The following is a 25,149-nucleotide window of genomic DNA, read 5'->3' on the forward strand; positions in this document are numbered from 1 at the left end:
AAAAGGAAGAGGGCCTGCTTGGACAGAGAGCTTCTCCATAGAGGCATCAGAAGGAAGAAGGGGATGCCCCCTGGGACTAGACGGGGCCACCCTTCACTCAGTCAACAGAGGCCCCATACTTCTGAGCCCAGAGCTGGTGAGGCAGAGTGAGGGGTTGGACGCGGTCTCGCTCTCTGGGAGCTCCCAGGCTTGTGGGAAGGCGGAGACACAGGGATGACCCACCCTGCCAAGAGCAAGTATCCCTGCCCTCCCTTGGTTTCAGGTAGGAGGTGGTTTCAGGTGTAGAGCAAAGAGGGCTTCACAGAGGGCGTGCCAGGTAAGCCGTAGCCAGGGGAGGACAGGTATCTCAGTTTACCTGGAGTCTTGGGTCAAGAAGAGGCTAGAAGGATCGTTCACAGCCAGCTCCCAGTGGGCACCAAACGCCAGACGAAGGAGCTCTGGCTTGATCTGGTAGTAGGGAGCCAGTGAAGGTTTTGGAGCCGGGGAGTGACAAAATCGGAGCTCACCCTGTGAGGAGACTCGGCTGGCTGTGCTATGGGGCATAGCAGGGTGCGGTGGAGCAGTCCGTGGTGGGGTACCAGGTGGCCCTGGCCAGATGACTCTCTGGGGCAGAAGCTGGGCAGTTCAGACCCTTCTGCCCACCCTCCAAATTTGGAACCCAACCAAAGTGTTTAACCCCAGCATCGTGACGAGAGGCTGAAGGTTTGGGATTCTGAGAAGCCCACCTTGGTGTGGGATTACTTTGACAGTAGCCAGTCAGTGAAGCAGTTGCCAAAAATACAGATAGCACACGTTATGTGGTCCGAGCCTGAGGGCCCACAGCCGTCCTGGAGAGAGCTGGACCCCTCCACTCGAAGGAAGGCCGCCTCCTTCCCTGGGTGACGCATGGAGCCGCTATGTTGTGTCCTCAGAGCCCAGATAGCAACACCTCCAGCTGCTGGCAGTGCCTCCTCCCACTCTGACACAGGACCAGCCCTGGCCTGTGCAAGGAGCTTCTTAACTCATTCTCAGCGCCTTCCTCATCCATCTTAGCAGAGGCGCATGGGGGCCGGGTCGGGGGGTGGGGGGGCACGCCAAGATGACCCCCGAGATTGTGATTGGCTGGGTGGTGTTGAGCTCCTCCTGCTTGCCCCTCCTCCCGGCAGGGACCCAGCATCTGATCCACCCAAGGGTGCTGGCTGCTCCCGTGTATCATAGGCAAATGCTGGCAGGCCCAGGAAGTCCGAGGAGAAGACTCCCTGGGTTCCCCTTTGCCTTGGGCACTGAGTTGGCACAGAGGGCAGGACACTCCCTTATCCCCAGCAGGGGCTGAGTATTTCACTTGGCTGGAGGGAACCTTTGGCCATTCAGCAACTCGTACTGGAATCTGAGCTGGGTTTTGGCACCTGGAGGGCGGGCAGGGCTTCTGTTGGGAAGCAGGGGTGCTGCTTCCTGGAGACGGTTGGTGCCTGGTGGTCAGAGAGGGGCCCTGGGGGCCCCAGGTTTGTACCGTTCAGAGCCTTGGGCCAAGGGTCCACATGGCTGCATGTGCTCAGCTTGGTCCAGGAGTCTTCCAGCAGGCAGCAGCTAGAGTGTCTGCAGGAAGGAAGGTATTCTTGCAGGGGACGTCTCTGGGAAAGGCCACGGGCCTGGACACACAGGGAACCAGTAGGGGTGAGCGCGTGGCCCATGTTGTTTGGGCCACTGTCCTCTTGCAGCCTGTGGTGCCAGTTTCCGTCTGAGGCAGGAGGGCCTGCAGATGGACCCTGGAGTAGGGGGGCACTCCTGTCACATCTTTGTAGATTCTATGCAGTCACAGTCGTGGTCCTCTCTGCCCGGCAGGGGGCGCCTTGGGGCAGGCCAGCCACGGCGGAAGCTGTGCAGGGAGCGGCGCAGCGAGCCCAGGCGCTTCCAGAGCCGGAGCTGGGGCTCACTGGGGCTCCCCGGGTGGTGCGGCATGCACTCGCAGGCCCAGCGGCGCCTCGGATCCAGTGCAGCGGGCTTGCAGAGGGTCATGAACAGCAGACAGGTGGCCAGCAGGAGGAAGATGCAGGCCAGGGCAATGAGCACAGGGATGGGGTCAACTGCCACTGAGAGCCTCCCCGGAGTGACAGGAGCTGTGAGGAAGGCGAGGGGGCTGGGGCCCTCTGTGCTCATGGCTCCTGCAACAAGAATGGGACAGAAACAAATCAGGTGGACTTAGGACTGGAGAGGGAGGGGAATTTTGATGGACTCTAGACACAGCTAACCTAGCTGCAGATAGCATTACGATCATTTTACAAGTTAGAACAATGAGGCTGGGCGAGGTAACAGGTCTAAGGTCACACACTGGGAAAGTGATAGAGCTGGACGTGAACTCATGGAGGAGGCACGAGGGTAGTGCCTTCCGGCATTTTAAAGTCAGTTTTCATGAATTACAATAGTCTTAGACTGAAAACTTGGGATCTAAGACCAACTCCATCACTAACTTGCTCTGTGACCAGGAACGATTCATCAATCATAGGAGGCTGCGGCAGGCAAGGACCCTAGCAGTTATCTAATGCCAAGGCTGCAAACTGGGGACGCACCAGTGTGTTTTGCTGGGTTCTTGCAGTGTTTTTATAAATTTAAATTAATTGTGAATATTTTTTTAAAACAAAAGGAAACCAAGATATTTCGCAGAAATATCTGAACATCTGGCTTCTTCTCTTGAAATTTCAGAATCTCAACACTGGCAACGTGGGGCCACTTGCTGCCAGGCACCCAGGGGCCGCGGCTGAGCCGTAGCTGCCCCGTTTAGACAGGGTGCTGGCCCCCAGCTCACCGCACTCCCTGCCCTCAGGCCCCCTGCACACCTGTGTCACCTGCCTGGCCCCGGGGGAATTCCTATTGGTGCTTCCTGAGGAAGACCAACCTGCTCCCTTGACAAGTGAGGAAACTGAGGCCCAAATAAGGGACTGCCAAGGTCACACTGTGAGCCAGTGGGCAAGCAAGACCAGGACCAGGTTTCCTGACTCCTGGCCCAGTGGCCTTGCCACGCCGTTGGCTCCCAACTCTCTCCCAGGACTCCCTGAGCAGCTCTGAGAACAGGTGGGGAAGAACCCACAGAGAGCAACTGAGTTGACAAGATGGGGCTCGAAACCCTGACATAGTCACCTGTTATCACTTAGGATCATCCCACTAGAGGGAGGATGGCAGGTGGTCCTTGTAGCTGGAAAATCAAGCTGAGCTTCTGGCTGCAAATTAAAACACTTACAGAGCGCAGATGGTAGATAACGTGTGATCAGCGGGACAGGTGGGCAGGCCTACCTGGAGAGCAGAGGCCGAGGGGCCTCGGCCAGGCTGATGGAATGCCGGAAGGCAAGCCCCTGTGGTCCCCTTCCAGGTTCCCGAGAGAAGCCAGAAATCTGGACTTTTTAGGCAAACGTTCCTGATGTTTAAATATTGGCAACTAATTCAAATCTGGTTGAGAGAGGTGGGGGGAAAAGACACTGCAAAGGACAAACAAACTTGATTTTTTAAAAAATCGAAATGAATTTTCAAATATTTAAAATACTACAACAGGCCAAACAAAATGCGTAAGGAGGCTACATCCAGCTTCCAGGCCAGCGTTTGTGATCTGTGATTTCTACAAACACAGGACAGGAAATCCAAAAGGGGGGTCTAATAAGAAATAATCATCTATTTCTCTTTGACCTTGGAGACTTTCATGAGCCTGGTGGGTAACAGATTTCCCTCCTTTTCCCAACTTGCAGCTTATTCTAACTCAGTCAAGGTCTAGCAGCAACACTAGACAGAAGGAAGGGCTTTAGGTCGTGCCCTGCCGAGGCTCTGCACGTGGGCTGCAGAGTCCAAATCAGCAGGTAGAGGGGAGTGGAGAGGGGCGGCCCAGCCCCACGCTCCCCAGGCACTCACCAGCAGCCACAGGACCTAACTCCCGGCTGCCTGTACACAGCCTCCTCCCGCCTGCAGCCTCCCCTGTGCCCAGCGACTGAGGGCATCCAGTGCACCCCACCCCCCTCCCACCCAGTTCCCACCACACTCCTTCCAGCATTTCCAGACAGGACATGACCCCTCCCAGCTCCCAGATGGAAACTCTCATGCCCAACTAGCTGCCCAGGGCCTCTGCCTCCCAGGCATCAGGCCTAGAGAGTGCTCTGGCCAGGCCATACGTGGGTTGGCCCTTCCTTGAATCTGAGCAGGGAAGAAGGATGGGGTGTGCCCACCACCATGTCCCATGATGAGAAAACTGCCCGTCCGTCTGTCCTACGCAGGGCAGTGCTTGGCTGGGAGTAAGAAAAGGGCATTCGGAAGTGGGAAAAGTCTCAATCCTACTAGTCCTAATGCTATTTCAAGGCCTTCCCATGGATCTGGAGACCCTATCAGGCCAGCAAAAGCAGGTCCAGGCATCAGTCCTTGGGGCAGCGCTTTAAAAAAAGATAAGTGAGGCTATAATTAGCATTTGAGTATTTTCCTTCAAAGCAAGAGGTTCCAAAGTGCTTGAAAACATCAAGCCATCCCCCCGGGACACACAGCAAAGCCAGCTGCAGGCCCCCTTGATACCCTCTCTGAGCAGCCAGCAGGGACCCTTCGTTCTGGGGAAAGGAGACCTCCATCAGACCAAGGCTTGGAATGATTTTGAGAGCAGCTGAAGCCTCTCCCTGCCTGTTGGAGTCCAAGGCATGCCGGCAGGCCTTGCTCTGGACATATCTCTGCAAGCTTAGTCTAGAACCTTCTTTCTTCGTTCAGAGCTCCACAGAGCAGGGCACGCTGTGAGCAGAGGGCACTGATGTCAGCACGACTTTCTGTGTAGCCTCGGACTAACCACTGCTCCTACCTGGGCCTTTCCGCTCTCCAGAAGAGTAGAGGGATTCCCCAGGTCTGAGCACGCCCTCACATTCTCCCTAAAGTACCCCAGGAAGGGTGCAGCCCCACTTTCCTCCAGCCCCCCAGCACTGACCTCAGAGCCAGCCCTCAGCAGTCCCCAGCCGGGCGAAGGGGTCTTCTCAGCTGTCCAAGGGAGGCCCCAGGAGCACCGGGCACCACTGTGACCCAACCTGCCCTAGGCTCTGCCTTGCCCTGTGCCCCTCAGCCAGCCAGGCAGAGTGGCCTTCGCCCCTCACTCTCCAGTTAGAGCTGGCTTTGTCTGGGAGAGCCTGGGCCCTGCCTTGAGGGAGGGGACAGCCAGGAGGGTAGGTATGGCAACTGGGCTGGGAGAGGGGAGCGTTGCAGAGGAGTTGGGAGCTACCGCGCCTTCCCACGGCCTCGCTCCAGCCTGTCTCCTTGGAGCCCTCTGGAGGGGCGGAGGCACTGGGGAGATGCAGGGGGAGGGTTTCCCTGCCTCTGCACCCACAGCTCTCACCTTCCCGTTGGATGTTTGAATAGTATGGTCAGGGGCAGCCAGCGGCTTGCTATTCAGTGCCTGCCAGCCTTCAGGTTACCAGGGAGAGGGGCTACAAGCCACACAGCAGGAGGGGAACAGGCAGAGAGATGGGCCCTGATAATCCCCAGGCCCCCCTCCCCTCAGCTTCCCAGCAAAGCACCCTCCCTTTGAGGGCGTCTGGCTGCAGAAGTGAGGGGGAGAGGCATTTTCAGAGGTCAGAGAGATAACAGGGCAGAAAGCACAGGATTTTGAGAGACAGCCAGGGCTGCGCTGCTTGTAGTTTGGGTGGGCCCTTGGAGACCCTCCAGGCGGTGGCGCGGGCACGCACGCACCCCCTCCCCCTCCCCCTCCCCCAGCCTCCTTTCTTCCTGGAAGCCAGCACTTCCCTGGCAACCAGCTGCCTGCTTAGGAGCCTAAGTCTTAAGCAGCTTTCCCATCAAGGACCCCCAAGCTCCCAGAGATATAACACGGAGGTGAGGAGTTGTGGCTCTGCCCAAGACCTGAGCCTGGGCTCCACCTGCTTGTTTTGGAGCCTCAGTTTTTGGCATTTAGCTCTTCCCTCCTGCCCTTAGCCCTTGACAACAAAAGAAGTATCCTCTGCATAGCCCCAAATGGATAGGATTGTCAAAGTCCATTAGACGACTGAGGGGTCATCTCATCCATCCCCCTGTCTCTCAGATGATGAAACTGAGATCTAAAGAGGTGTGGCCTGGCCAGGGTCACCCAGCAAGTTAGTGGTAGGATTTGGTGCTCTCCCTGAAAAGAGTGGGCAGGCATGGGCACCAGGCATCTGGTGCTATGAGCTGCATCAGCCTAAGGGTGTTCCCGCTGCCCAGAGCTCCTACTGGGATTCCTGCATCTTGCACCTCGCCCTTCAGTGAATCTCATTTTCCTTCACCTTCTCTTCCCAAGCTGACTGCACACCTCATCTATGGCCTCCATTCTTCTTAGATGGTAGGAGGCAACACTCCCAGGGTGGTGCAGGCTGCCAGGGGAAGTCCCATCACGGATGGAAGACACCCAAGGACATCCACTGGACAGCTTGGCCCTCTCCCCTGTCCTGAGCCCTTCCAGATCCGGACTGTTGAAGTGCCCCACTACATCCCTCCACCTATTAGCTCTTAAGACTTCTCATGGGAGAGAAGAAGAACTCCACAGCAAGGGGCAACCCAGCCATACCACCTCCATTATAAATCAAGAGGGCCTCCCAGGAAAAGGTGGCCTATCTCATAATGTCCAACCTTCAACATCTATCTCTGCACCAGGCATCAGACCAGATGCTTTGCAGAGATTATTTCTAATCAACCCCGCAAGGTTGGTTATCATTGTACCTACTGAGGCTCAGTGGGGTTACGTATCTATGGCCACGTAGCCAGTAAGTGACAAAGTCAGGATTCACGCTTGGGTGTTCCTGACCCAGACCCTCCGTTCCTTTCACACCAACAGACTTCCCCTTCTCCCCACCATCAACACACTTTTCAAAATCCTTAGACGCACAGCACAGGGTTGAAGTGATTGGCAGAGACGAGGGCAGATCCAGAAGAAGTGGGAGAGTCCCAGGCATTACAAAGCGAGTCACACGTACTGTGGCCCCATGGGAGCCTGCCCAGCCAGGCAGGCTCGGGCCTCTCTCTGTATCACTTTGCAGGGGAGTTCTCTGCTCCTTTCCGGTATGTGGCAGGTAGAGGAGGTGTTCAGCTCGCAGTTTGACAGGACACACCTCAGGGCCAGCTGTGACTGCCAACAGCCTCAAGGCCAGACTCCTTGTCAAAAGGGCTAAGCACCGGGTGTTCTCAGAGTGAGAACAGCGTACCCCAAGTCCCCCTGGAGATAGTCCACAAGCCTGAGGTACAGCCAAGCAAGCTGGGTGGGCTGGAATACACTGGAATGATCCCGGTGTGAATGGATATGGAACCTTTGGGAGGTGGGATTTCTGGGTCTCCCCAGTGTGGCTGTTATAGTATACAGTGCCTGGCTGGGAGCCAGTGTGACTAGAATAGCTTCAGACCAAGGAAGTGTGGGCAAGGAGCAGTCATGCAATCCACCTACCCCAGGTGAGGCTCCTGGAATCTCAAAAGGCTGAAGGAGGGAACTGTGGAGGGCTGAGCTAGTCAAGCCTGGATCCAGAGAGCTGCAGTGCTGTCACCCACCTTCTCCTCCGTGCTCCCCGAGAACCTGGAGGAGGGTCAGGGAACAGAGCTGGCAGGTGCCTCGCCATGGACAGGACAGCATGGGGCCATCAGCAGACAGGTTTCCTAGTGGGGGATGAGAAAGATGTGTCTCTCTCCTCTCCCACACCCCCAGCCTCGTGGGAAACCATGGGTTTAGGCAGGACGGGCTGGGAGTGGTGTGAGGGAAGGGGAGGGACTCCAGAAACACCTTCTCTGCCTGTGAGTGGAATTCAAGGAGTAACCATGTATCTCATTCTCCCTCAGCTAACAGCCACGGATGCGGACGAGGGCGAGTTTGGGCGTGTATGGTACCGCATCCTTCACGGTGAGTGGGTTGACCTAGGATGCCGGGGAGGGGGGCGGGCCCTCCTGCCCGGGGGATAGCAGAGCTTCTCTAGGCTGCCAAGGGTTTGGGAGGTGCAGCCAGAGAGGCCCCAAGCGCTATACACACAGGGCGGGCAGGTCAGAGGGAGAAACCAGGATGTTCTACAGTCATCTGCGCCAAGTTTGTTGTATTTTAAGTGAGGATGCATTCGATTGCTATGCTCCCCAAGTTCCTCATGTCCCATGGTGGGATATCACCCTGACAGAGGGGGCCTTGGGGAACAAGGCAGCCCCTGGCAGTGAGCTCCCAAGAGACTGAGCCTCATTGGCCCAACGTGTGTCATATGCCCATCCCTGAACCAATCACTATGGCCTTGGACACTAGGACAGCCCCCCAGTGAGCTCCCCAGAATGAGTCTCACTAGACCAGCTGGAATCATGGGACCATGCCTGAACCCATCCCTATGGCCAGAGACTAAAATGTGCTGATCTGCTTATTTCTGCAGTCGGGTGAAATCACCCCTATGCAAAGCACACGGACTGAGAGTGGAGGTGGGTGGATCCCAAAGGAATATCAGGGTCCACAAGATGAGGAAATGGGAGCTTCCCCACTAAACCCCCAACAGAGAATTAGATTTGGGTTCCTTTCTTTGTAATGCCTCAGAGTCCTCTGAAATATTGAATCTACTGACACCGCTGGGTATGGGAGTCTCAGGGGACCTGCACGCCTTCCATAGGGGTCACAGAGTGAGCTTCTGCCCCGTCCCTCAAACCCTGCTAGGCCAGGGCAGCATCAGGCAGAGGCTTCTTTGCCACTTCAGGCTTCAGCCAAGCTCCTAAGACCTCGGGGCAGGGTCTGCATTCTGTGGGTCTGGGCTCCCCAGCTTCCCTCCCACCACCGCCGCAATCCCACAAGCATCCTACTCCAGGGCAGAGCCCATGCATATCATCTGTCCCTCCACGCAGGCAACCATGGCAACAACTTCTGGATCCATGTCAGCAGTGGGCTCCTAATGCGAGGGCCCCGGCCCCTAGACCGGGAGCGGAACTCGTCCCACGTTCTTATAGTGGAGGCCTACAACCATGACCTGGGCCCCATGCGGAGCTCCGTCAGGGTGAGGCGGGGGGCGCTCGGGCTGGGCGTGTGGGTGGTGGGGATACACACTGGGACAGCTCTCGGTGAAGCCCTGCAGCCTGTTCAGCGCCGACCTCAGGGCTGGGCCAAGGCCTCAGGTGGGCCAGAGTTGGCCACCAGTTGGGACCCGGTGGGGGCAGGGCCACCCCTAGTTTAGGTGCCAAATGACACCTGGAGCTCAGGTACGGTGGGGGAGCCTGGGATCTTGGACATGTCATTTTGCTCTAAGCCTCAGTTTCTCCAGATGTAGAAAGGGATCAGTGATACTGATGTCTATCCTAAGGGATGAGGTGTCCTTACTATACTAAGCCACTGCATCCACATGACTCTTTAGGGTGGAAATCTCCCATACGTGATCTCGGAGCTGTAGCTGTTGCCAACTTCATTTTACAAATGAGGAGACTGAGGCACAGAAAAGTCACTCGTGATAGAACCAGGACTTGAGCCCAGGTCTTTGAGTCCCAGTTCGGTGTTCTTTCCATTGGAAGTGTCCCCCAGATATTCCAGTCAGCGCTCCCAACTGCCCTATCAGATATATTCGTTTCTGCCCACCCTCACTCACCTCGGGCCCCTCCCCTATGGAGCTAAACTCAAATCGACCTTAATCTTCCCGAATGGTCAAAAATGTGCACCCAGATATTCCACTGGCTGGGCTGGTTGGTGTACTCTCCTGCCCTATGACAAGGGGATGACTGTGATGAATGAGATAACCTTCAAGTCATCCCCATCCTGCCCCCAGCCCCTTCCCCTTAACCAGATGGAAAGTGAGTCAGACCCTAGAGGTGAAGAGTAGGAGGAAGATGGGAAAAGGTGGGGTGGGGAGCAAGCAGGGACTTTTACCCAGAACTGAGTGGGGCTGAATCAGCTCCTCTTATCGCCCCATCTCTGCCCCACTGTTTCCCTCAGGCTGGAAACAGTGAACAGAAGCCTGCCTCGGGTCACCATCACGAAGGAGGTGCTGGGGAGCGGATGACTCAGCCTTGGCCCGTCTTCTGATGTTGCCCCCGCAGCTCTGCCCCAGGAGGAGATGGGAAGGGAAACCTGGGTCCTTTTAGGCTGCCCCTCTAAGTGAGATCTTCCCAGATGGAGATGGCTGAGGGGGTCAGATCCCTCGGGTATTTATACCTTGGGACTGCTTGATTCCAGGGCCCTGGTGACTGAGGGTGAGACAGTTACCCGAATGTGCACCAGGGCAGCCCCACACAGCCACGCTCACCTGCATGACTGCGAGATATTAAATCAGCACGTGAATTACTTATTGAACTCATTTAAGCCTCATAAAAACCCCATGAGGTAGGCACTGTTATTATACCCATCTTATAGATGAGGAGACTGAGGCAAGGAGGGCTTCGCCAATGTGTTTAGAGTCCCATAGCAGTAAGGGCAGACAGAGCCAGCCTTCACACCCAGGCAGTCAGCTCAGGGCTGTTCTCTTAACCACGGTACTACGCTGCCTCACGGAAGGTTCCAGAGCACAGAGGCCACTGCTGCCTTATCCCCAAAGAGTCATTTTTAAGGTGGGAATTTGGTTGCTGGCCCTAGGACCAGGACTTGATGGCCCTTACAGTAGCCAGCTCCCACACCCCTGAGCCCTGGGAAAGCTGGGGACCTTCCTGAAGACAGTATAGGGACTCCCTGGACTCATTTTCCCAGCAGCAGCAGACCTGGCTTGTAGGGACAATCCACATTCTCCTGTTCCTGCTTCAGAGACCAGGACAGCACAGATGAGGGGCCAGGGAGTGTGAAGTGAAACGGTCCTCGTAGAGGCTGGGGCCCCACGTGCACACCGCACAGGTGCGCACGCACACACATCTCCTGCCTCGTCCCCTTGGGATGGCGCAGCATTGGACAGAGATTGGGGCTGGGAACCCAGGGAGCCCGGTAGCTCAGTCGCTGAGCCTTGCTGCCCAGCAAGAACTTGGCAGACCTGGCTGTTTCCTGTACATCTGCGTCTCTCAGGTTTGCAAACCACACAGCCTTTTACCTCCTGTCTCTGCTGCTAAAAACAAGGCTGAGACCGGTTAGAGGACAGTGGCATGCAGCCAGTCTCATGGAGGGCCACACCCAGGCTCCATGCCACCTCCCTTTGTTTATTGCACTGTCAGACTAACTCTGTGTTTTCCCCGCCACCCTTGGAGTCAAGGCCATTTGGACAAGCAGACTTGGGAAGGGGAAGGTTCACAGTTTCAAAAGATGGATGGGCAGCTTCTGTTTACGGCAGGAGAGTTCCTGAAATTCATCCATGCAAATCCCCCCCCACACCCACCCGCCCCACCCAGGATCTCCCCAGCCAAGTTCTTGGTGAAGGCAGACTTAGAAGGTTCTGGCTTGTGAGCAGCTGTGCTCTGAAGTAGGCACGCTAGTTTGCATAGTGGGTTCTGGGTGTCTGAACATGAAAATTCGATGACATAGCAGGGCTACACAGGCCCCAAGAGCAGGGAAGTAGAGAAACCTTAACCCCCATAAACTTCTCCTCCCCGGTGGCTCTGCCACCCCACTCACCTCACAGTTCTCCACTGGTCAGAGCACCATTTCCACTTATACCAACAGAAGCCCCCTTCCCTTCTGTCCAGCTAATTCCCAGCTAACCCTGGAAGAGAAGCTGGGGCTGATCTGAGAGGCAGTGATCAGATCAGAAACCAAATATTTGTGCCCTCAGACGAGGCCTCGCGCCACCATCGGTGCTGGTGACCACACATGTGAAATCCACGCCACATGTCATTGCCCCTACCCCATTGACTCCCCACCCGCTCTGCTGGCCACTTCCTGCTGGCCCTGGCTCTTTTAGACTGGAAGTAGGGTATCTCTCCTGTTTGGGGGCCAGCTCATCCCCAGGATATAGCAAAGAGTGGTAAGGTTGCTAGACCCGGAAGCAGGAGAAGCCCCACTCTCTTTCCAGCTCTCGGTGACCATGAGGCCTCGGGCAAGTCCCCCATCTTTGGGCCTCTGTTCCCTCATCTGGGAAGAGAGGCAGGAGCCCTGGGCCTCCTTGAGTGCCACCACTCTCTGGTCTCTGCCTATAACTCCCCTCCCCACCACACTGATCCTTCTAGACATAGCCCTGGTCCTGCCCATACCTGGACCAGACCCTCCCATGCTCCTGTGTGTGTGTGTGGGGGGGGGGGGGGCGGGGGGGATGGAAGTGCACAGAAAGAAGGGTGGGGTGCTGATCTCTAGCTATAACATCTCTCTCCATAAACATCTTTTGAACTGTTTTTTGTTGTTATGTAAGACATACATGTTCATTAAAGAGAAATTAGAAAATGTAAATAAGCAGTGATGAAAATTATGCATAATTCCACAATTCAGACATAGCCACTGTCTTGGGCAGGGTCTGCAGAAGCAAATCCTGAGACAAGGATTGGTGTGAAAGTGACGAGTGGGAAGTATAGGAAGTGTTCCCAGGAAAAGCCAGAAGGGGCTTGGGACCAGGAAGGAAAGGCAGCCAGCAAAGTGGAACACAGGAAACTGTGACTCAGTCCCACAGGGAGCTCTGGAGAGAGTCATCTCAGCTGCCCCGTCAGTCAGTGGCTAAGGGCTGCCTTAGCCAGTGTGGGACGTAATTCCCAGGCACCTCCGGCTCTCTGGGTGTCTCTGGCTCCAGCAGCAGCGGGGGCTGGGGTTAGTCCCCAACAAAGAACCACAGTTCTGGCTGCTGGCAGTGAGAGCACCAGAGAAAGCACAGGAGAATCTAGAGTAGTCTGAGCACCAACATCCTCTGCTACCGCCATACTTAACGTTTTCATTTCTGTTCTCCCAGATGTATCTTGATAGTTGAATGGGGTCCCTTTAAACTTTTCAGGCACTTTTGCAAGACCCTGGCTCATTTTGTCTTCACAACCATCCTAGGAGTGGGACAGGGCGTGAACTGTTAAATTGATGTTACCCGTTTCATAGCTGAGAAATCGGACGGCCCAAGTTTCACTCGTTAGCCACAGGTTCCCACAGGATTGGCAGCAGAGCCAAGAGCAAGACAAAGTTCGTTCTCTAACATGATATTTAAGCACCTGCCACGCGCCAGGTACTGTGCAGGGTGGGGGAACATGGTGACCTACCGGACAGCCCTAGGCCCTCCGTAGGGAGCTCACAGCTTGCCCAGGAGAGCAGTGACCAGACAGGCAGGCTCGGGTGGGCGCAGCCCTGGGCTTGCCCAACCCCACCCCCCGACCTTTCATCCCTGGCCCGGCTCGTGCAGGTGATAGTATACGTGGAGGATGTCAACGACGAGGCCCCAGTGTTCACGCAGCAGCAGTACAGCCGCCTGGAGCTTCGCGAGACGGCGGGCATCGGCACGTCGGTCATCGTCGTCCGAGCCACGGACCGAGACACTGGTGAGGCTGGCAGGAGGAAGCCGGGGAGTCCATTCCCCAGAGTGACCCGCCCCGGCTCATGCCTCCCTCTCCCGCGGGGCCTGTCATCCTCAGGATGCCTCGGCTCCCCCATTGAGTGGCTCCCAGGTGGGGAGGGGCTCATGGGACAGTCTTGGTGGCATCCCCACCAGATTCCCAGTCCCAGGAGGATGGGAGTCATGGGGAGTTACCCTGATTTCTGGGCAGAGAGAGGAGAGGTCACAAGCTTGGGAAGTCCGGATTTGTCGTCCCAGAACCTGGCAGCTCCTGGCTAACCTTTGGCTAAGGGCTAGGCAGGGTTGGGAGGGATAAAGGACTTGTCCAAAAGCTGGCTGAAGCCTGCTCCTCCAGCCAGCGCCGCCCAGGGCCTGGCACACACACATTTCACAAGAGGCAGTGTCCTGTTCTACAGGGCTGTGGCCATCCCTGAAGGCAGCCCAGACCTCGCCGAAGGCCCCGAGCCCTAGAGGTAGCTACCGTTAGCAGCACAAAATGAAGGAGAAAGATGACCAGGTCACTGTGGGCCTCTTCACAGGGCCTGGCTGTCTGGGCCTGTGCCGCAGGCCAGGGATACAGCCAGAGAAAACCTCCTTCCTGTGCTTCTGATTTCCCAGCTCCTGCCCTTCTTTCATGTCAGTTGCTCTGGTGGCTCCCAGCCCAGCCCCTGTCAGCACCCCCAGCTCACCTGGAGCACGGGCTGGAGTAGAGGGAGAAATAGGCCTGAAAACTCCCAAGCAATTGTTCTCCCTTAATAAATGGCACCTCTATACAGTTCAGATCACATACATTGCTGGAGGCTAATGGTTCAAGACATTTTCTGGGTCAGGAATCTGTCTGAGAAACTAGTGAAAGCTATGGGTCCCTTCCCAGAAAGAATGCATGCCCAGAGTTTTGCAAATAATTTCAAGGAAGTCTGGGATCTCCTGAGTGATTTTATAATCATTCTCTTTGAAGTATGTGGACTTCAGCTAAGGAATCCCAACTCTAGCTCCTGGTTGAAGCGTGTATTCCAAGGCCCAGGAAGTGGGGGTGGAGGGAGTAGGGAGAGCAGAGAAAGGTGACCCTGGCACTGGAACCCTTTGGCTGTAGAGACCAAATGAAGGCTTAGCCACTTCTGAGGGTGCTGCCCCGGTCGAACGCTTTCTAAATCAAAGCCTCCACTACAAGGGATCCCTAATTTCCCCACCCTCTCCTTGTCCAGATACCCAAGGGAGGTGCTTGGGCTTGAATTTTACGGCTCCAGGAGCAGAACCAACCTGCTCTGGCATATCTCTCGTCTCAAGGCCAGGCCCCAGAGGGCGTCAAGAGTGTGTGCTGGGCCTTGCCGTCCTTAACCTTGACCCCGTCCTCGACAGTTTCTCTTGGGACAATCAGACCCAGAGGCGGGGGGTGGTGCACGCTGGGTAGGTGAGCCGAGGCCTCTCACCCTGTCCCTCTGGGACAGCAGTGGGTGTGCTGGGGCAGCTTGTAAAGCCACAAGGCAGCCCACCCCCACCTGGGACTGCATAGCCTCTTGTGCCCTCCTGTAGGGGATGGTGGCCTGGTGAAGTACCGCATCCTGTCAGGCGCGGAGGGGAAGTTCGAGATTGATGAGAGCACGGGGCTTATTGTCACCGTGGATTACCTGGACTACGAGACCAAGACCAGCTACCTGATGAACGTGTCCGCCACCGACCAGGCACCCCCCTTCAACCAGGGCTTCTGCACTGTCTACATCACTCTGCTCAACGAGCTGGACGAAGCTGTGCAATTCTCCAACGCCTCCTACGAGGTCGCCATCCTGGAGAACCTGGCACTGGGCACCGAGATCGTACGGGTCCAGGCCTACTCCATTGACAACCTCAACCAGATCACCTACCGCTTTGATGCCTACACCAGCGCCCAGGCCAAAGCCCTCTTCAAGATAGATGCCATCACGGTGAGGGATGGCACAGCAAGGGTTCTCTCTGAGGGCAGGAAGCTCAATTCCTGTAAAGCTAACCAGCGTTCATTGAGCTCCTTCTATATGCCCAGCACTCTTCTTTGTCATAAAGATAAACGTCCCCGTAATACATCGCTTTAGTATGCAGGGATAAGGTCAAGTTTATACACAGGCAACCTGCTGTCTTCTTCTTACTAGATAACGAAAGCTGTGCGAGTCATCGTGTTTCCCTTTGTACCGTGGCTCAGATATAAATTTCATGCCTCACTGCAGTAGCTAGTAGTCTTCGTTAGGTGTCTGGTGCAGCGATGTCTTATCTACTGCCTGGATCTTACTCCTCCATCTTTGCGTTAGAGTGTTTTCTCTCAGAATCCCTTCTTTGAAAATAAGCACAGTAATAATTGCTACGATGTGCCACACTTTGTTCCGGGGCATGCTGGGGACACAGAGATGAACAAGACCCTTTGCAGCCCTCAGAGAGCTCTCAGGCTAGGAGTAGAAGTGGGAATAATCAAGGATGCAGATCAGAGCATCACAAGGGAAGAGATGAAAAGATCTACAATAGAGGTGTAATGGAGCGCCTTTGGGGCCCAGATAAAGAGAGCGATCGTACCTGGCTGGGGAAGTGGGAAGCCTGCATGGAAGAGGTAATATCCGAGTGGGATTGAGAGAGAAGTAGGATTTCAGCGGGCAGAGCTTCACGGAGAAGTTATGCCAGCAGAGGCAGTAATGTGAAGGTGGGAAAGTGGACAGAATGTCCCGGGTTGGCAAGGAGTCTAGTTTGGCCAGGGCACAGGACTGCTTGGGATACGATGTCACTGCCCATCTGACCCCCTCCCTGCAGGGTGTGATCACCGTCAAGGGCCTGGTGGACCGGGAGAAAAACGACTTCTACACCTTGACGGTGGTGGCAGACGACGGCGGCCCCAAGGTGGACTCCACCGTGGTGAGTGGATCCCCGGCCGAGAGCCCCACGGGTACAGCCTGTCACTGCTCCAAGTTCCCCCAAACTGACATCTTCACCAGCCACCCAGCATGCAGGCAGGCAGTGGGTGAGGGTTTAGGTAGCCCAGGAATGGCACTGCAGCCGGCCATGCCACACCTTCCCGGGCAGCCTGGGCAGGGCTGAGACCTCAGGTGGGGGGAGGGGTGGCATCCTCCACAGACCACTGCTTGGAGTGGGGCTGGAAGAGCTGGGAGTGCTGACCATCTGCATCTTTGCCTTTTCTCTCCCTTGGCCGCCTCCTGCCGCCTCTGCCTACAGAAGGTGAGTAGCCCATGGACTGGTGCCCTCCCCTGTGGGTTGTCTGTGGCCATTGCTGGCTTGGGCGCTGTGTGGCACTGGGCCTTCCTGCCTCTCCTGGGGGAGAGGGCACGTGGACAGGACTGCAGCTGGTCCCTGCTCAGACCCCTCCCAAACTCCCCCACCCATCCACTCTCACACCTGAGCCCAGGCCCCTCCCGAGCACGAGCTCCACGTCCAGCTCTGTCCCCTCTGCCCTCCTTGTCCTGTCAAGCCCACCCCCAGTGGGTCCTGGGGTGGGCACTGCACTAACAAGGAGTATGTGGGACACACAGTGGAGGGAACACTGAGGCCTCATCCCAGCTCTACTCCTCAGCGGCTGTGTGACAAGGCTAATTGCTCAACCTCTCTGTGCTTCCTTTCCTCGGGTCTAAAGTGGGTATCATACCAACTGCCCTGCCTTCCTCAGAGGATGTGATGGAGCTGGCCGATGGGAAGCCTTTGTAAACTAGGAGGGGTGATGGGAGCGGGGTCTGTAAGGGAGCCCCCTTCCCTCTCTCGGGGTCAGTGTTAGGAGTATGTTACAGTAGTCGTGTGAAGTGGGGCACCAGGGCCAGGGGAGTGTGGGCAAGGGCAGCAGTGGGCATATGGTGTGAGTCACTGCCCTTGAGGGCTCTAAGTAAAGGCACAGAGACCTTGTGAACTTCGGGGAGGTTGACTGCTGAGGTCAGAGGTGCAGACAAGACTCCTAGAAGGGTAGAGAAATGGTGACCTCAGGCTAGGGGTGGATATGAAGGTGGGCCCCAGGGGCGGGTCATGGGGTGGAATCCTGCAGTGATAATGAGAACATTTAACAATCGATTCGGCTTGGGCCCCAGCCAGACAGGTCTGAGGCCATCTGTAGACCACATGGGTGTCCAGCTCATCATCAGCCTTGGTTACAGCCACATTTTCACCCCTGCTGAGCCCTTTTCACCTTAGCCTAAAGGGATAGACCAACCCGGTGTCCAGGCTAAGAGCCAAATGCAGCTGCTTGGCATCCTGTGCCCCATGGTTCCCTCAAGGTGCCGGCTCCAGTGGCCCTGGTTGTGGCTTGGCCGAACCCAAAAGGCCCCTCCATCCACGGGGCGAGCCTGGGGTGAGCGAGGCGGCGAGCAGCGGTGAGCCCCCACAGCTCCCCTCGACCCCCCCAGGTCCCCGAGGGCAGCCGGTGAGCAGGGCCGTCAGGTGGCAGATGGTGGGCAGGTGCCCTGTGTCCCACAGCTCGTGGCGAGGCTCCTGGTCTTCCCCAGCAGAGGATCTAAGGCTCAGAGGGGTTAAATGGAGCCCTCTCACAAGCCTCAGCAGCCTCATCCATAAAATGGGCCCAGTCTCCCCTCGCCCCTGTTGTGTGGAGTCAGGGGGCTTGAGTCCAGGTAGAGCCTGGTGAGCAGTAGGGCTGTCCCTCCCGAGGCTGCCGAAGCCCCTCGTGGACCAGGCAGCCACTTCCTGTGCTGGGGCTGGCGAGGGCGTTTCAGAACACACACTCCTCCGTGGGCCCCTGTATTGCCACAGTCCCTTCACCCTCTTCCAGGAAGCAGGACCCACCCCCCTTTGTTCTGCTCTGGCTTCCTCTCAGAGGCTCCCAGGGGCCACTGCCCCAGATACACCAGCCCTGTCAGTCCCAAACTTGTTGGAGGTGCCAGGGTGGAGGCAAGCTGAGGGGCCTTTTAAAGGCACCACCATTTCCTCTGCGAGGCCGGAACCCCCAAACCACAGCTCACCTACACCTGACTCCTCCTCAGCGCCGGCAGCCCCCGTGACCCTGAGAGGGGTGGGGAGGTAGCAGAAGGGGCAGGCTGGGCGGGGGTGGCTGGGGGGTTACTCAGAGCCGTAGGAGCTCTGAGTAACACCCCCGGGCTTTTGAGGGATCAGGGAGGGGAGATTTGGGCCCTGAGACCCTGGGTGGGGACGAAGGCCCATAGCTCATTCCCGTAGATCTTGGTACCTGCCTTCCTAACGCACTCACTGATGCAGACTCCCCACTGTTGGGAACACCTCATCAGAGTAGCAAATGTGGAGGGAGCACCTACTGTGTGCCAGGCTCTGGGTTGGGCTCAGGGTACATACAATGGGAAACCAAAATCAGACGTGGCTTCTGCCTTCACAGGCATAAGATGGAGTAGGGGAAAGACACTGATCAAACTACCACACCAATAAATATATGCCACGAGAGAGTGGATAACAAGGCGTCAGGGAAATCAAGGAGGGCTTCCCGGAGGAAGTGACTCAAGCTGAGCTCCTCAGAAAGCATAGGAGTTTACACAGTAGAGAAGGAAGAGCATTTCAGGCAGAGGGAACAGCGGGTGCAGAGGCCCTGCGGTGGCAGGAAGCATGCGGAGTCCCAACAAGGCCTTGACCAGAGTGAGAGAGTTTGGGAGGGATCAGATTGCGGAGGGCTTGTTTGTTTTCTTCCTGAGAACAGGGTGGTAGACATTATTATGCCCATTTCATGGGTGAGCAGACTGGGGCTCCGGGACTCCACAGAACTCCCTGACCAAAATTTATGATGGGTGGGCAGCGTCTTGGCAGGTGACATCCTGCCTGTCTGCCAGGCCAGAAGCAGGACAAGGACCACATTTGTTGGCTCATTTATTCCTTCCAGCCTCCTGATTCTGTAGGTGTTCTCGTTCCTACTTTCATCTGAGGAAATGGAAAATCAGAGAGGTTGAATAACTTTTGCCAAATCACACAGCTAGTAAGTGGTAAAGCTGGTCCTGCTGCGAAGCCTGGGTTTGTTGCCTACAGTTCTGACGGCTGCCTGAAATATGGAAGCGTGGCTAGAACTGAGAAGGGGATAGTCCTGATTAGGAAGGAGGGGGGATGAAGTGGAATCTTCTCTGAGTCGTGGTGAGGTTCCACAGGCTCCCCATGGAGTCCTGTGCACACCAGGAGGCAGGTAGGCCTGGGAGCCCCAGAGCCCCAGGCCTGGGGAAGGAGAGGATGGGATCTGGCCTGGAGCAGGGTGGTGGGAGAAGGCCTGGCTTGGGATTGCTAGAACCTGAGCCTCCTCCCCTCCCCCCACACTGCAATCCCCTCATCAGTGAACCCGAGGGGTACCTACGACTCTGGCTGTGTGGCCCATGGCCATCCATGGGCTGGAAGCTGCACCCCAGCCAGGCCTTCTCTCCAGGCTTGCTATTCAAACCCTGCAGGAGAAGCCTGAGCTGCAGACACAAAACAATGTGCTCTTTGCATGCAACTTGCATGTTCCCTGTTTCTATCTGGTAGTTGGAAATTCCCCTCTCTTCCCCGTCTGCCCTCTCCCCACTGGGACCACCAAGCTGCCTTGTGACCCCTCTCCTGCTCCTGAGCCCTGTTTCCTTTCCTCTGATCTAAAGGTGAAAGTGAAGAGGCCTTTGGGCAGGATCTGGTTGCCAGATGTGTTTTAGCTGGCCCGCAAAAAACAATTTTTTTTTACTATCACCACCTAATTCCACATAAAAATCTGGATTCCTAGTTCCTCTGGAAAAACAGGAAGCTCTGCCCGTGCCAGGCTGACACACCCTCACGGATCTGGAGCCGAGTAGCCTCCGTTTCCTTTAGCCAGGGCCCATGCCTTCCGGTTCTCCAAGGCCCCACCACCTCTGAGTCCCCCCGCCAGGCCCCAGCACTTGAGTGTGTGCAGCCCTCCCCCACCAGACTTCTAGAAGAAATGCGTTCAGGGCCTCTGTGTAAAGTCAGGGTTGGCCTAGGCAGGCTCTGAAAGCTTGCTGACTTTCTGGAACTGATTGGAGATCCGGTCCCCACTGGGCCCACAGCGGGACCCTCTGTTTGGGGTCAGGGAGGGGAAGAAGGTGGGAGGTCTCTGGCCATGTTCACATCCAGGTCTACATCACTGTGCTGGACGAGAATGACAACAGCCCCCGGTTCGACTTCACGTCCGACTCGGCCGTCAGTGTGCCCGAGGACTGCCCCGTGGGCCAGCGCGTGGCCATTGTCAAGGCCCGGGACCCCGACGCCGGCAGCAACGGGCAGGTGGGCACCAAGTGAGATAGTCCAGATCTGCCCTGTCAGTAGGGACTCCCACAGCCCCTCAGCCGGAGGGGACCTCCAAAGCCATCCCCTCCCTGAGCAGGAAGCAGAGTCATCCAGGCTCTGCTGGGCCCTGAGCAGGTCCGCCCTGCCCTCACCGCAGTCCATGGTCCAGGGAAGGAGACAGAGCTGTGCAAGCTGTCAGCCCTGCTTGTGTCCAGGGAACACGAGACCCAAGGCTGGCCACGGCTCAGTCCCCGTGGCAAGCTGAACACAGAGGGGGTTTAATTTCCCCAGTGACTCCTTGGTCACCTCATCCACGAACCACACAGCATCTCACCCCTGTGTGCCAGCCCTGGGCCAACCCTCCCCACGAGGACCCAGGGCCCCAAGAGATCACACTCCTCCCCCTGCTTCTCAGGGCCCCCTCCCTGTCCCCTGGCAAGAAATGCTCCCTACCACGGCAGGTTTGGGCACCCCCTGAGCACAAGGAAGAGGGGTGACAGAGCACACCAGTCTTCACACCACTTTGATCTGTCCTACAAATTGAGGTGTGTTTCAGGAGGTTTCCACTGGTTTTTATTTATTTATTTATTCTGCGGTACGCGGGCCTCTCACCGCTGTGGCCTCTCCCATTGCGGAGCCCAGGCTCCGGACGCGCAGGCTCGGCGGCCATGGCTCACGGGCCCAGGCGCTCTGCGGCACGCGGGACCCTCCCAGACTGGGGCACGAAGCCCCGTCCCCCGCGTCGGCAGGCGGCCTCTCAACCACTGCGCCACCAGGGAAGCCCTCCACTGGTTTTTAAATGCTTGCACACCTCTAGGGGACCAAGAGATGCTGGCTGTGGAGTTGGAAGCCTATGGGTTCAAATCCTTGTTCTCTTGGGCCCTTGCAAGCTGTGTGACCTTGCCAGTGACTTCTTGTTCCTGAGCCTCCTCTCTGAGCTGAAGAGAACAGCTCCCTTTGACAGGGTCGCTGTGAGAGCCGAACAGAGCCCATGTGACACCAGGGCCACGCCTGCTCCCCGCAGGGGGGCTCAGTGCTTCCCCGCCCTGGGAAATCTCATGTGGGACTTGCACCTGGCCCCAGGCCAGTATGCTCGCATCACCCCCACCCCTAGCCTGTCATAGGCCCTGCGCCCACTCTGTGGACCTGCCACCCTCATTTTGAAGGATGTAAGCACTTCTGAATAAAGCACATTCTTCTCACTCTCCCAGGCTGAGCAGGGGGCTCAGGTGGGCGGGAGGGTGCTCCCTGGCCTGGCCAGCTGCTGGTCCTCCCCGTTTCTTCACCCCTCGCCCCTCATCCTCTCTCTTCCCTTACAGGTGGTCTTCTCCCTGGCCTCTGGCAACATTGCCGGGGCCTTTGAGATCATCACCACCAACGACTCCATTGGCGAAGTGTTTGTGGCCAGACCCCTGGACAGAGAAGAGCTGGACCACTACATCCTCAAGGTGAGCACCAACTGCCTTCCATCCCAAGAGAGCTCAGCCCATGAGCACGCCCTGGCTTTCAGCTTCCTGCTGTCACCAAGTGCCGTGGGCAGGCAGCACCCCTTAGGACCAAGAGCGTGAGTGAGGCTGACCTGGAAAGGGCATCCTGGAAGGGGTTTCTGGACCCAGAGCAGGAAACGGCAGAGGTGTCTGTGCCTGCTGCCAGAGCCAGGAGAGAAAGCCTGGCAGCTGATAGAGCCGACTCCTCCACAGACACAGTATGACCTTGGGCAAGCTGTTTACTCTGTCTGGGCCTCGGTTTCCCCTCTTGTGCAATGGGCAGAAAAACCTGGCTTCCTCTGCTGAGGTGAGGAATAATGAAGACCACCACTGTTGCTGAAATTGCTGAGGCTACCGCGTTTCCTGAGGGGTCTCTGGGGACCCCAGGGCCATGCTTCTGCAGGCGTCTGAGCTCTAGAACACTTTCTACAGGCCTCCAGGAAACATCAGGGCTCCTAGGGACAGGCTCAGGCTATGGTTAGGACTCCAGCTCATTGCCCAAAAGATTATTTGAGACTGTTCCTCTATTGGCCAGAGACCAGGTCTGAGTGCATGGAACAGAGGCCTTGAAGCCAAAGGCAGGAGCCCTGGGTCTGGTTGCAGGCCCAGGGTCACAGTCAGCGGCAGGATGGGGAGGTAAAGACCGAGCACATCAGAGTCAGATTGCAAAGGACGGTTACCAAACAGACAAGTATTGGGCAACGGTTGTTTGCAGCATGGAGCAGAAGGTGAAAGCCTTGGGGACACCCCAAGGGGCAGGGGGCGGGGATGGGCCAGCAAGTCTCTCTGGCCTCTCAGTCCCCCCCATGCCCACTGAACAGGCAGCCCATTTGGACTCCATATTGCTGATCCTTTTAGCCCTGACTCCAGTCATCCCCCTCCTCGCAGGTTGTGGCATCCGACCGTGGCACCCCTCCACGCAAGAAGGACCACATCCTGCAGGTGACCATCCTGGATGTCAATGACAACCCCCCGGTGATCGAGAGCCCCTTTGGATACAACGTCAGCGTCAACGAGGTGAGGGTGGTTCTGGTGCCCATATAGCTGGACGTCTGGAGTGGACAGTGGGTGTGAGCCGACCGTGACGCACCTGTTTAAATATCTGCCTGGGGACTTCCCTGGCGGTCCAGTGGTTAAGACGCCACGCTTCCACGCAGGGGGCGCAGGTTCGATCCCTGGTTGGGGAACTAAGATCCCACGTGGTGTGGCCAAAAGAAAAAAAAAAAAAACAGCACATAAATATCTGCCCGATCCATAGTTTGTCAGATCACAGAGATGGGGTCGTGGCTTACTCATTCACGATTCTATCCCTAACACCTAGGCCAGGTCCTGAAATGTGGTAACTTTTTGTGGTTTGGATGGAAAGGAGAGGGGAAGAAGAAAGTGGCCTTTCACCATCAACAGGAAACTAAGGTTTACCCTGGGAGAGCTGCTTTTAAATAAAACAGCTCATTTAAAAAAAATGGTATTGGAATATAGTTGATTTACAATGTTGTGTTAGTTTCAGTTGTACAGCGAAGTGATTCAGTTATACATGTATTCATTCTTTTTCAGTTTCTTATGTAGGTTGTCACAGAATATTGAGAACCCGTGCTATACAGTAGGTCCTTGTTGATTATCTAGCTTATATATAGTAGTGTGTACACGTTAATCCCAAGTTCCTGATTTATCCGTTACCCCACATTTCCCCTTTGGCAACCGTAAGTTTGTTTCCAATATCTGTAAAAACAGCTCATTTATTACTCAATAGTAAGATTGAGTCATGTCAGGAGAATTTTTGCCCAGGCACTGCTTGGTATCATGCCCGGTTGGACATTCATGAAGGCCTCCCTCAATTCAGACCCTGGCTCTCCCACTGACTGGCTGTGTGATTTGCACACATTCCTTCCTGGAACCTCAGTTTTCTCATCTGTAAATGGAGTTGACCTAATCTGTAGCATTATAGAGAGGATTTGATGAGTTCACTCAGGCCCCCGGCATGTAGTAGATACCCACAGAATGTTCGCCACCGTCATCTTTATCTTCCTCCTCGTTGCCCCAGGGTAGTCAGAGCAGAACTTTCTAGAGGTCCAGGTGCAGCCCTTGGGCTCTCAGCAACAGGAGCTAGACTTTGCCCCAAAGGCCTTGAATCTGGAATGACCGCTTTCCTGCTCTCCCCCCAGAATGTGGGCGGGGGTACCGCTGTGGTCCAGGTGAGAGCCACTGACCGTGACATCGGGATCAACAGCGTCCTGTCCTACTACATCACTGAGGGCAATGAGGACATGACCTTCCGCATGGACCGCATCAGTGGCGAGATTGCCACGCGGCCTGCACCACCCGACCGTGAGCGCCAGAGCTTCTACCACCTGGTGGTCACCGTGGAGGATGAGGGCACCCCTACCCTGTCGGTGAGTGATGGGGGGTGGCCTCGGGGAGAGAAGGGTGGGGGAGGGGCAGCTCCGCCTTCTGTGTGACAGGGACGAGATGGGTGGGAGTGGAATGCCACGCGCCGATGAGTCCTCCACAACTCCTTTATCGCGTCTTGAGTCCATCAGTCTACAAGTATTTATGGAGGGCCAGTGTGTGCCAAGCTAGGATGTCGGTTCACCCACCTCTGCAGCCACTCAGCCTCTATTTAGCCGTGTTTGCTTGCCCAGTGCAGCTCTATGGGATAGTACAGATTGAGCCTGAACCTCAGGGCCTGGCCAGCCCCCACTCCGCCTGCCAAGCTGTGCCGTGTACCTGTGGGGCCTCTGTGCCAAATGGGAAAATGTGCCCTCTGGCCTCTTCCCCTGCCTCACGTTGGTGTGACACGCTGTGGCAACACATCAGGGTCGGAAAGCGCTGACGTCCGTGGTCCAGTCTGATGCGCGAATGGGTAGGGCCACTGCCCAAGGCAATGTGCAGGGTCCACAAAGTTGCAGAAGGAGGCGGGGCCTGCAGGGCTGGATGGTGACGCCTCTGTGTGGGGTGATGGGCTGGGGGATGACGATGTCTACTGTAAGCTGGCTTCGTGATTGTGAGCAAGTCAGAACCTCTCTGAATACTGGTTTTGTCATCTGTGAAAGAGAGATAATATCTCCTGCATAGGTGGTGTTTGGGGAATTGAGTTAGCTCTTGTCTGTGGAAGCACTTGATAAACCTCGAAGAAGAGGAGTGTATCAGCTACCTCTCGT

The 25,149-nt window shown here is 56.3% G+C and overlaps 2 protein-coding genes across 8 annotated transcripts in view; one reads left to right on the forward strand and one right to left on the reverse strand.

Moving 5' to 3' along the window:
• Nucleotides 1–1,733: 1,733 nt before the first annotated feature.
• C16H10orf105 (chromosome 16 C10orf105 homolog) lies at nucleotides 1,734–23,100 on the reverse strand. Of its 2 annotated transcripts, XM_032608791.1 has the most exons (3): nucleotides 23,082–23,100; nucleotides 7,492–7,596; nucleotides 1,734–2,141 (listed from the first exon to the last, which is right to left on the reverse strand). In XM_032608791.1, exons 2-3 carry the CDS (start codon nucleotides 7,571–7,573, stop codon nucleotides 1,768–1,770), a joined length of 456 nt encoding a protein of 151 aa, XP_032464682.1. In that variant the 5' UTR covers nucleotides 7,574–7,596; nucleotides 23,082–23,100; the 3' UTR covers nucleotides 1,734–1,767. The 2 variants fall into 2 exon arrangements, with proteins under 2 accessions (XP_032464682.1, XP_032464683.1); XM_032608792.1 differs by lacking the exon at nucleotides 23,082–23,100 and having other exon boundaries at nucleotides 7,391–7,513.
• LOC116741766 (cadherin-23) overlaps nucleotides 5,898–25,149 on the forward strand; it is an 89,743-nt gene continuing 70,491 nt past the window's right edge. Inside the window, exons 1-11 of one of the 6 annotated variants that reach the window (XM_032608777.1) lie at nucleotides 5,898–7,547; nucleotides 7,777–7,837; nucleotides 8,803–8,951; nucleotides 13,167–13,302; nucleotides 14,850–15,238; nucleotides 16,086–16,187; nucleotides 16,506–16,508; nucleotides 20,352–20,501; nucleotides 21,824–21,952; nucleotides 22,880–23,008; nucleotides 24,154–24,381. In XM_032608777.1, coding sequence (XP_032464668.1) covers nucleotides 8,850–8,951; nucleotides 13,167–13,302; nucleotides 14,850–15,238; nucleotides 16,086–16,187; nucleotides 16,506–16,508; nucleotides 20,352–20,501; nucleotides 21,824–21,952; nucleotides 22,880–23,008; nucleotides 24,154–24,381 — 1,368 coding nt within the window. In that variant the 5' untranslated portion in view covers nucleotides 5,898–7,547; nucleotides 7,777–7,837; nucleotides 8,803–8,849. Of the gene's footprint in view, nucleotides 7,838–8,802; nucleotides 8,952–13,166; nucleotides 13,303–14,849; nucleotides 15,239–15,668; nucleotides 15,889–16,085; nucleotides 16,188–16,505; nucleotides 16,509–20,351; nucleotides 20,502–21,823; nucleotides 21,953–22,879; nucleotides 23,009–24,153; nucleotides 24,382–25,149 lie in introns of those variants that run through there. The other 5 variants (XM_032608774.1, XM_032608776.1, XM_032608775.1 and 2 more) reach the window with 5 other exon arrangements.

The sequence above is a fragment of the Phocoena sinus genome, chromosome 16, assembly GCF_008692025.1.
Source record: "Phocoena sinus isolate mPhoSin1 chromosome 16, mPhoSin1.pri, whole genome shotgun sequence".
NCBI classification, from domain to species: Eukaryota; Metazoa; Chordata; class Mammalia; order Artiodactyla; family Phocoenidae; genus Phocoena; species Phocoena sinus.

Excerpts from the sequence above, each read along its gene's own strand:
- C16H10orf105 (XM_032608791.1), bottom strand. The coding sequence starts at position 7,573 with ATGCTGTCCTGTCCATGGCGAGGCACCTGCCAGCTCTGTTCCCTGACC. Across the intron at positions 2,142-7,491 it reads CGGGGAGCACGGAGGAGAAG|GAGCCATGAGCACAGAGGGC; the intron begins GTGGGTGACAGC and ends TTCTTGTTGCAG.